Source organism: Rhagoletis pomonella, unplaced genomic scaffold (assembly GCF_013731165.1).
Source record: "Rhagoletis pomonella isolate Grant_MI unplaced genomic scaffold, Rhpom_1.0 Rhpom_scaffold_00002, whole genome shotgun sequence".
Lineage (NCBI taxonomy): Eukaryota > Metazoa > Arthropoda > Insecta > Diptera > Tephritidae > Rhagoletis > Rhagoletis pomonella.
In genome coordinates this window covers 103,757,668-103,769,526 of record NW_023458556.1, presented here as the reverse complement: position 1 = coordinate 103,769,526, position 11,859 = coordinate 103,757,668, and the positions used below count along the sequence as shown (strand labels likewise).

At 38.6% G+C, this 11,859-nt stretch overlaps 1 protein-coding gene across 1 annotated transcript; it reads right to left on the bottom strand.

Annotated features, from left to right (window-relative positions):
* Nucleotides 1-1,929: 1,929 nt before the first annotated feature.
* On the bottom strand, nucleotides 1,930-2,931 carry LOC118756584. Its single transcript, XM_036491340.1, has one exon. It carries the CDS (start codon nucleotides 2,929-2,931, stop codon nucleotides 1,930-1,932), a length of 1,002 nt encoding a protein of 333 aa, XP_036347233.1.
* Between the last annotated feature and the right edge of the window lie 8,928 nt (nucleotides 2,932-11,859).

The window sequence follows — 11,859 nt, the reverse complement described above, 5'->3', positions numbered from 1 at the left end:
GATTTTAGAAACTGTGAGGTCTGCCTTATGCTTCACCTCCGTTATATGCTTGGCTACGACTAAAACAGCAATATCGTCTGAAAAGCCAATAATTTTCGCACCCTTGGGTGAAATACACATTTGCATCGTACATTACGTTCCAAAGTAACGGGCCCAGAACAGATTCTTGAGGCACTCCACCAGTAATTTGGTATTCCTTGACCCCTTCGTTCGTATCGTAGAGAAGTATCCTATCTGTCAGGTAACTGTTTATGATTCTCTTGGGATTTCAAAACGACGAAGTGCTTCAACGATTTTCTTCCAATTTGCGGTATTGAACGCATTTTTAACGTCTAGTGTAACTAGCAAGCAGTATTCCTTTGTTCCCCCCTTCCATCTCACTCCACTGATCGCCTCTTCTGCCAACTGCTTCACTAGCATGGCCGCATCCACTGTAGATCGTCGTCTCTTTCTAAAACCAAACTGCGTCTCTGAGAGGTTCCCACCCGCCTCGATTTCTGTTATCAGCCTGTTGCCTATTATTCGCTCAAATAGTTTCCCGGATGTTTTCCTGCCTTAGGTAAAAGGCCTAGCCGTTGGCGCTTCCAGATGGGTGGAAATACACCATCCTGAAGACATTTACTGTATGTACGAGCGAAATCTTCGATGTTCGCACTAGCAACTAGTTTTAGAATGCGATTTGGGACCAAGTCAGGACCTGGTGATTTTATGTCTTCAAATCTCCTAACCGTGAGTAGAACCTCTTCCGGCATAACTGGAGGAAACTGGAGTTCTGTAGTGGGGAATTTCTCCCACTCGAAGGGGGGCTGTGCTGGAAAAAGTGCGCTTATTATTTCTTCCAGCTTTTTCGGGCACGAAATCTGCGGTCGTATCGACTTTTGTAGCTTCTTAGTAACGACTTTGTATGCTAGACCCCAGGGATCTTTATCGGCGCTGTCACACAAACTACGAAAGCACTTATTTTTACTGCTTTTTATAGCCCGTTTTAGTTGAGTACGATTTACTTTGTAGGCTCTTTGATGCTCTGCAAAGGGTGTGTTTTGACTTCTAGCTCTCTGATAGTTTCGTCTTGCCCGGTTGCATTGCTGACGTAGTTCTGCGATCTCTTCGTTTCACCAGTATACAGGTGGGCGTCGGGACGACGAAGACTTTCTCCTCATTGAGGCGTCGCAGGCCATTTTAATGTGGGCCATTAGATGATTTTCCAAATTCGTAGCTCCCTCCGGTAGTACAATGTCAGTCACCATCGCTTTTAGTGCCTCTTCATCAAGAGTGTGTATCCTCCATCCAACTAGTCGCTTTCTGGAGTTGTTATGTCCACTTACTTCTGTATGTATCGAGAATATAATAGCTTGGTGATCGCTATGCGTATAGTCTTCGCATACCTCCTAAAATGCGCGCCTAAAAAGCCTGTTGCTTACGTATGTCAGGTCAATAATGGAGCCCATTCCATCTTTCCGGAACGTAAACTTGTCGCCTGTATTTAAGAGTGCCACATCTAGTGCTGATAATCCTGCAAGGATAGCCCTTCCCTTAGTATAGTGCGACGGCTTCCCCATTCACGGGCCCATGCATTAAAGTCGCCTGCAATTACTACAGATGTTCTGGCTCTCGCGTCTCCATCAAGGTTGTCCATGATGTTTTCAAATTCAACAAGGTTGGAGCTAGGTGGTATATAGCAACTATAAAGAATCAATTCCGATACCAGTACGCAGACAAAACCTGTATCCGTTAGTTGTTGTATTGCAATAGGAGTTTTGGCACAGCTCGATATTGCTGATCGTCCGCTGGTGTCACTAGCCCATAGTTGATCATTTACAACTCTGTAGGGCTAACTCAATAGTTATATGTATATGTGTTTCTCTCTTACCATCTGTTCTAGAAGCTCTTGTGCCGCCTTGCAATGATTTAAGTTCAGTTGCAGAAATTTCATGGTGCACGTGCTTTTTTCAACGCATCTTTATAGTAGGGGTATTCCTTGCCGCCAGTCCTGTGCTTGACCTGCGATGGGTTTCTTCTAGAGCAAATGGTGCATTTCGCCTCTTTTTTGCATTCAACAGCTTCGAGGTTTGGCTCCCCGCAATTAAAGCATGCGTTTTTAACGTCGAAAGTGCTTTTGTAGTTCCAAGCAAGGTGACCAAACTCGAGGCACTTGGAACATTTTACCGGCTGAGTTTTCTCGCGTATTCGGCCAATCACCCATCCTACACGGACTTTACGCACTGCTAACAGTTTGTTTGCTATAGGAGCTGGTAGCAGGAGAGTTGCTGTTTTAGATCCGCTGTAGGCACTTCTTAAAGATTTTAAGCTTTCTTCCGAAAACTGTATACCATCAAATTTTTTTTCCAGGGCAGTACAAAGCTCTTCTTTGCTTGTAGTTGCGTCCAGGTCCCTAATCTCTATAGCCGTTACTGATGTTAGAGCCTGTACCGATGCTTTCTCACCTAGCGCTGTTTTAACCCCACGTTGGATATCCTGCGTATGCGAGTCCGTGGGTTTAGTCAACTGAAGAAGAAGGTCCCCGCTGGCCGTTTTCCGTACTTTGGTTATTACTTCACCAACATGCTTAAGCTGAGGGTCACTCTTCACTGTTTTAAGTATATCTACGTACGATCCCCCGCTGCTACTCTTTATTACTATCGCATATGGGCGTGTTTGCTTAGTACTCGTCTTCCTTTTGGGCTGGACCATCTTCCATTGGGATTCTTCCTCGACACCTTTACCTGGGTCGCTACTCTTTCCCTTTGCTTCTTCTGGTGACGCTAGTTTTCCTCGTAGCGCTGATTTTCCGCCTCTTGTGTTTTTATGTGTCGGAAGTGAGCCCCTAGTGGCGATTGGGGTCATCTGTTGGGCTACACTCATCGTTTCCCTTGGAACAGTAGTCATCATTTTGCCATATAGGACAGGTAGCTCAGCAATGGTGTCACGCATTGGTTGATGTATGTACCTCCTCTAACCGTCCTCCAACATTTCATTTAGTTCCCGGATTTTCACTCCTAGTGTAACCCACGCGAGATTTTCGACTACCGCAGGTGATGGTGACCACGACTGCGGCGGCGAATACACGATTCTAGGTCGCTTTTCGTCCGGGTTTAGTAGTATACCGCCATCGGTCGCACTAATATCCTGGAGTGAGGAACCTAGAGCTTCTGTGGTAATTCGCCCTGAAGGGGCGACCTTATGACACTCATACTAATTATCAATTTTTTTCCGCCCTGATCTAGTAATCAATCGCGCTTTACTACTACAGTGGCTTCAAAATGTGTATGTATATTTGGTTTCAACCCTCGCTAACAGCTGTTGACACTAATCTGTTCCCACTTTTGGTAGACATGCTCAGCTGTATTTGACACTTCAGTGCGATAGAACTTTGTTTTGTTTTGCTGTCTCGTTCACTATGCAATTTCACTCAAAGGTCCGCGAGTATTCCGCAAAAACAATAAGGCGCGAAAATGGATAAATGCCATAAGTGCAAGAATCCAATTCGCGGTGACAGCGGAATCCGCTGTGATGGTGTGTGTGGTAAAGTGTGGCACTGGGCAAAAAAATGCTCTGAATTGGATGAGTACAGTGCGAATGTACTCAAAGAAAACAACTTTGTGCGCTTTATGTGTAACCAATGTCACACATACATGCATAACATCGATGAGGTGCTCCGAAATATGAACTTAACAATAGAGAAAAATAGTCAAAAGATCCAAGAGTGTAATGATGACTTCCAGGAGTCGCAGAAAATGCAAGTGAAAGAGCTTAAACTTCTCTTGCAATCAATAGAGAAAAAATTTGGGGAACGCATTGATGCAATGCAAAGAGTACAAAAAACCTGTGAGGCGAGTATTCTCGAAGTGAACCAAATTAAGTCAATAGCTGACGGCGTAAAAAAGCAAAGCCATGATCTTTGCGAAGCCATAGTGCGCAATGAAAATGAGAACAAAAAAATTTGTGAAGAGATAAAGAAATCGGTGACTGCTGACGCGTTAGCAGGTCAGCGGGCGAAAGCCACTTACGCGGATCTCTTTAAAGGTAATACTGCGAAAGATAATAGGCCGCCGAAAGTAAATAAAGAGAAGCCATTAGTTCTACAACCAAAAGAGAAGCAGGAAGTGGGAAAAACAAAAGAAGATTTGAACAAAAATGTTGACCCCTCGGGCTTGAAAATTAATAGTGTACAGGGGAGGAAAAGTGGGGCTGTAGTAATACAAACAGAAAATGAGGCTGAGCGTGAAAAAATCAAAAAGGCAATAGAGAATAAAATGAGTGATAGATATGAAATAAAAATCCCAAACGAAGCCAAGCCAAGGTTCATGGTATATAGAATGAGCTTTAAACATGAGAATGAGCAGCTCAGGGATATGATAAAAAAACAGAATGAATGCTTCAAAAATGGTAATTTCTAAATTTTGAAATGTTTTGAAACAAAAAGAGGAAATGCAAAACATTATAATGCGTTAGTAGAAACAGATGTAGATGCGTTTTCAGCCGTGCTGGCAAGCGAAAAAATAAACATAGGTTGGGAAAAATGTAGAGTCAAAGATGGAATGGATGTTACTTTCTGTTTCAAATGCAAGGGATTTAACCACATAGCTGCGAAATGTAAAGCCGATGAGGTATGTTTCAAGTGCCTAGATAACCACAAAACTATGGAATGTTCTAAGGAAACATTAAACAAATGCATAAACTGCATTCGTGCTAATAAAAAATTTAACTTAGGGCTTGATGAAAATCATATGACATTTAACCGACAGTGTCCTGTATACCAGAAAAAGCGTGAGCATAAAAGAAATACTGTAAATTACTAACAATTACAGCAAGTTTGTGGGGACCCTAGCGTTGAGTTTACGTCTCACCCAGGTGTAAAGAAAGCGCTACCCAAATATTTGCAATGCGTATATCTCAATATACAGAGTTTAGTGGCTAATAAAGTTGAGCTAGAAATACTTATAGATTTTACCGACCCGGATCTACTTTTGTGTTCCGAAACATGCCTAACTGATGACATAGAGGATACGGAAATAATGTTCCCGGCGTATCAGATGATACGCTGCGACTCACACAGTAGACACACAGGGGGAGTGATAATACTCGTTCGAAACACGCTCGGTTTTAAAACAATAACTAACAAGGCTTTAGACAAAAATGTTTGGTGTATAGTTATTCAACTCACACACTGTGATACCAGGTGGCAGCTCGGGGTGGTTTATCACTCCCCAAGCTCAAGTGATGCGGAATTTGTTACATATATGGAGGATATCCTAGCAGAAATCTCAGAAAATTCTGTGAACACTGTTGTCATTGGCGATTTTAACATAAACATGAACGTAGTATCAACCTACAGCAGAAAACTCAATGAAGTTTTCTTGCAACAAGCCATGCAACAGCTGATAAATTTTAATACGAGGGTGACGGAACATTCGGAAACACGTATTGACTTGTTGTATTCCAATGATTACTAAGGCAGTGCGATTTCTCAAACTTAAATTTTTTCGATGCTGACGGTATGGTGGAGTATATTACTCACTGCATTATGTGGGCCATGAGGCAGTTGACTTACTCAAAAATAACTCGCATTAGGCAGAGGAACAAATGGTATGATAGGCAATTGACAGAGATGAACAAGTATAAATCTAAATCACATGAGAAAGCAGTGTTGTCAGGGTACTGGGGTGAATATAATTTAGTGAGAAGCAGATATAAGAAAATGGTAAGGTGTAAAAAAAGTAAATACCTAGAGCATAAGGTGGAAATAAATAAGGGTGACAGCCGACTCATGTGGAAATACTTAAAGGAGGTAGTCAATAACACGGAGGTCAAAGAAAATATTGGGGAAGTGATAATAAATAACACCAACTACGTAGACAGCTTTGAAATTGCGGAAAACCTAAATAATTTTTTCGTGGACAGCATTTTGGAAATACACACCAATATAGAGTGTGTAAACTATGATTTTTTCGAGCAACGAGCTCCCACAAGTACGCTAAAATTTGAAGAGGTCTCAACGGAAGACATTCTTCAAATTGCCAAAAAATTTAAGCGGAAAATTGGGGGAAACAACCTACTTTCTGAAGGTGTTATTAAGGACTCTGCTGATTATATGGGATATTTCTATGCCCTACTTATAAATAAGAGTCTCCAGTCAGGATCAGTACCGGAAGAATGGAAAATTTCATCAATAGTGCCCGTCAAGAAAGTTAGAAAAACGGTTAAAGCTGAGGAGCTTAGGCCCATCAATACTCTCCCTAGCTTGGAAAAAATGCTAGAAACCGCTGTGAAAAACCAGCTACAGTACTATGTGGAATCCAATAAAATACTCATAAAAGAACAATCTGGATTCAGAGCTAAACATTCCTGTGAGACTGCGCTGAATCTGGTGCTTTCTCAATGGAAAGAAGATCTGAACAGACACCTTAATGTAGTGGCAGTGTTTATTGATCTTAAAAGAGCATTTGAAACCGTTGATAGGGTCCGAATGTTGGATAAACTAAAATACATTGGTATAAAAAACACTGAGCTTGACTGGTTTAGAAGCTTTCTGTGTAATCGTAGGCAACAAACAATAGTTAATTCAAAGAGGTCTAGTAAGATAGCCGTAGACATCGGATTACCACAGGGCTCAGTTTTGGCACCCCTACTCTTTAATATATATATAAACGATATTAAAAGTTCTCTCAAACATTGTAAAATAAAACTCTTTGCGGATGATGCCTTGTTAACGATCAGTGATAGGGAACTACCAAATGCGATTGTCAAAATGCAAGAAGATCTTAATTCTTTGTATCAATGGCTGTGTTCAAATAAACTCAAACTGAATGTGAAAAAGACTAACTTTATGGTATTTTCCAGAGCGGCAAATGCTGACTCCATAAGCCGTGAATTAAAAATCAAAGATGAAAATATCGAAGAGGTGAAAATTGTCAAGTACCTAGGAATATACATAGACAACAAACTAAAGTTTGATGAGCACGTTGAGTATACAGTCAACAAGATTGCTAAAAAAATTGGCCTTATAAAGAGATCGTGTAAGTACTTGGGAAGAAGATATAAAACGTTGGTGTACAGGTCAATAGTAGAACCGCACTTTATATACTGCCCCACGATTTTCTTCCTAGCGGGGGACTCCCATGTAGATAAGCTGCAAAAAATGCAAAACCGAGCGATGAGATTCATCCTCAACAAACCGTATGACACACCAACAAGATGTATGCTTGAAACCTTGAATTGGTTAAGCGTGAAGCAACAAGTTTTTTACCACGCTATGAAATTTGTGTACAATATTAAGAAGGGCAACCTGCCGGATTATCTTAGCGATAATCTCCGATATATAAATGAGACGCATACATATTTGTTGAGAGAGAATAACAGCTTCAGACTCCCGAAGTATAGAACAGAAGTGGACAAAAAAAATATTTTCTATAAAGGCTTAAAGTGCTTCAATGAATTGCCAGAGGCTATAAAAAATTGTGATACTATCACTCTTTTCAAGCGGCTGCTACTTGACTATTGTAGAACGCAGCCTACAAGATAGTGATGTATCAACAATAGCGTGGATTGGAAACTAGGCCTTTCCAACCACCAAGATATCGAGACTAGGCGGATCGGAAACTCGGCCTTTCCGACTACCTAGACCCTTAGATAATAAACAATAAACGAGCGGATTGGAAACTAGGCCTTTCCAACCGTTAACCGTCACGAAAGCGCGACTGGGTGGATCGGAAACTCGGCCTTTCTGACCACCCAGGAGATATCAATAAATGGAGTAACCCAAAAAGAATAGCGCGGATTGGAAACTCGGCCTTTCCAACCGTCTACATAACTTCCAGGAAATTGCATGCGTGTATAATGACATAAAATAATTGCAGTGATAAAGAAATAATGTTATTTAAAAATTTCTGTAGAGCATTTTGTATTTTGTATTTAATATTTTATATTTATATTTTAAATCTAAAATCTAATTATAAGAATGTTAAATCTTTGTTGCAATATAAGTCTAACAGACTGTAAAAAATAAATAAATAAATAAATAAATAAATAAATAAATAAAAAATTATTAAAAGCCAATTTTCCACTATTTTGGCAAAAAACAATATCACCGGCACACACGACCATGTAGTGAGATCACTAGCTTTCACCCGGGTAAGTTTTGAGGCGACTTCCTCATACGAGCTTACTATTTCTTCCGATATTTGTTTTTTCCGATTTTTTTTGTTTTAAACTCGACCGTATATGCATGTGTGTGCACAAATCTATTAATATCGTTGAATTATCTTAATAGACCAGACTAAAAAGTAGAAAATAAATAATATAAAACGCTTTTATAACTGGACTAAAAAGTAGAAAATAATGAAATTTTGATTTTGAAATTTTAGCAAAAGTTATATAAATAATTTATGATATTGAAAATGAAAAGCGTGGGATGCATGCATATATGCAATACTCCTATATTGGCAGTAGGAGCTAGTACCCTCCGAAAACATTACAGTACAGATATGGGTAAGGCTTCCTCAAGTGGGCACCGAATTTACCAACATTAATATTTTTCACTGGTATTCAGGCAGCGCCGAATTTTGTAGTCGGACGAAAATTTTTAACAACAACTTATGTAATAATAATAATAATAATATCCCAACGGTTTTTACCCTCCATTCCCGCCCATCCACACGAGGGGCGCAGTCCGCATGACGTACGGAACCAATATTTTAAATTTTTGCGCCGAGTCACGATAGGCAGGAGTTTGTTAAGTGTCGAGATCTAAAACTGTTCAGCTACAGAACTAAATTCATCAGCTGATTTTATGTATTTATGTCAATAATTCACTTATTGAGAGAGGAGAGTATCGCTTTCTTAATGCTGAAAAGCGGATCTGATATATCAAACGTGCTGGAATGAGAGTTAAAATCCTGGCATAAGCAACGGAGTGGGTCGTGCAATTCAAAATTGGTTTTACAAGCTTTCAGAAATATGGGACAAAAGTGTCTTGATACGCGTGAGGGAACATTAAAGCTTACATCAGCCAGAAGAGACGGACTTGAAATTGAGCCTGTCAGTAATTTAACCATAAAAATTATACCAAGCATTTCCCTGCGACTGGCAAGTGTAGGAAGGTTAATAAGTTTTAAGCGACTCGTATAAGGTGGAAGACTATATTGAGAATCCCATCGGAAATTTCTTAAAGCAAAAAGTAGGAATTGTTTTTGAATTGATTCTATCTTGTCTGAGTAAATTTGATACCTTGGATTCCAAACCACCGAGCCGTATTCCAGAATCGGCCTAACTAATGTTGTAAACAGGGTTTTAGTGATATAAGGGTCACTAAATTCTTTTGACCATCGTTTCACAAATGCAAGTACACCTTTAGCCTTGTTGACTGTCACATTAATGTGAAGATTAAAATTAAGCTTAGGATCCATTGTGATACCAAGGTCCACAAAATTGTATACCTGTTCCAGGTTATGGTTACCTATTATATAAGAAACTGGCAGAACAGCTCTTCGCGAGAAGCACATTACTTTACATTTCTTAAGATTTAGAGGCATAAGATTTACTTTACACCAGTAAAGTAAGTCTGATTGTAGCAAAGACCTTTCTTCAATTGAAACGTACGATTTATAAAGTTTTACATCATCTGCATACATTAAAATTTTGGAGAAATTTATATCTGTTGAAATATCGTTTATAAAAAGCAAGAACAGAATCGGGCCTAGGTGGCTACCCTGAGGGACTCCTGAAGTAACATCAATGACGTCAGAGATAGTATTTTTAAACAATACCCTTTGTGATCTATCATAGAGGTATGAAGAGCAGTGTTGCCAGAACTTTTTGGGGTGACCGGCTAGATTGGACAAAAAAAACGGCTAAAAACGGCTAAAATGTTTCAACTAGAATTAACTTTTTTTTAATACATAAATTACAATTAGACTAGTAAATCCATTAAATTTTTTTTTGCTAACAAAGATTATTCCTAGCTAAGCTGTACACCACTTTATTTTTTTTTAACAAAGAAATGTTCATGTTTGTATTACTTAAATATAAAAACAGAGATAAATTACAAACTTATGGCATTTTCTCTTCCATTAAACAATTTTGCCTTCTTATAAATATTGTAACATTTGCAGTAGGTTGCTTTTTGTCCCGCAAAATGACTATATTAGCAAAACGTATGGCACTTTTGCTTAGGCGGAGGGCAATATATTGAGAAATAAACACGTGAAGTTGTGAAAGGGCTGAGGAAAACAGAGCAACATTATTTCGAGAAAAGAAAACGTCATGATACAAACACAGAAGGTAGTTTAATATATTAACATTCGTTGTTGTTGCCGAACTTTTAACAAGTTTATGACATTTAACTAAAATCATGCCACCAGATTCACTAGTAGACACAATTTTGATTCTTGTAAAAGTAAAAAAAAAATGAGTTAGTGAAGTTGGATGAAAATACTAAAAGTGTTGCGCGTTTCCAAACTGTCAGAATTCGGTACACCTGAGTAAAGATTCGAAAATAAAGTTCTTTGCTTTTCCGAGGATAGGGTACGTAATACGTGCAGTTCGACGACAAATTACTGACGCAAAATATTTTTTAACCTCTAAAAGATGTACCGTTATCCATGGAACAGGAAGGAGGTCGAGTTAAAATGATGGCCTGGAACTTGTAACAGTACCAATTTTTGGATTTTCTGATAAAGATGTGGTGCTGCTAAAAAATTTTTATACATAAATATAAGCACGAAACTATGTATTTGTGATAAGAATTATCCACAAAAGATGAAAACTATTGCAGTTTCATTTTATAAAATTTTTGTTTATAGAAAAATGCATAAGTAAGACAGTTTGGGTACGGTTCGGTTATTTGTACAATGATTTTGGGTTATCGTGTCCAAACACGTGACCCGAATAAATAAAAATTGTACATATACGTCTAGCAAAGGGATTAAGCTTTAATTTAAAATAAAGATTTCGGTTTGAAATATGCACGTTTATTGTAAATTTGGAGGTGGATTTTGCGCAAAAATACTGTGGATGGCGTAACCGGAGTTGGACTGATGAGGTTATTTCTTCTAGTGCGGCTGAAGGCCACCAACTCGGAAACAACAATGATAACAAAAATAAAATATATTAGCACCATGATGCAATTCTTCACAGGTATTGTCTCCCCAGAGAGTTTTGCTCCACATCGAAATTTGTGCTCTTTCATTTTGTTGCGTGTAAAACTTCACACTTAAATTTAAGACATTCTTAACAAAAATTGAAGCAAGTTTCGCCTATTTTTCTTTAGTTTATTTAATGTTTATTATTTTTTACAATATGTAGCTCATTACTTAACAAACCATATACTACATCCAGATTTTAGACTTTGTGTAAAAATTATGAAAATTCTGCAAAATTTCAGCAAAATTTGTAATAATCAGCTAAAATGGCGCGTCCCAGTTTATATGTAATTGGGTTACTCGCTTAAAACAAAAAAAAACATTGAAATCGGCTCACTATCTGAAGACTTTTCGGGTTAGAAAAAATTGTTTTTCAATTTTATATAACAAGCCCGACAGAAAAAAAAAATTCTCACGGATAAGACTAGCCATTTCTAATAGATTTTGGATCACTAAATTTGTAAAAATAAAAACTTGTATATTTGAATTTTAATAAAATAAGGCGAATAGCAAATAGCAAAATCGGCTAAAACCGGCTAATTTTTTTTTTGCAAAACGGCTAACAAATCGGCTGCCGGCTAAACCGAATTTTCTCCGGCTGTTTGCTATCGTAACCGGCTAAATCTAGCCGGAAAACGGCTAAAATGGCAACACTGATGAAGAGATCCAACGTAGAAAATTAGGTGGAAGACCAAGAAGATCAAGTTTATAAATGAGCAAC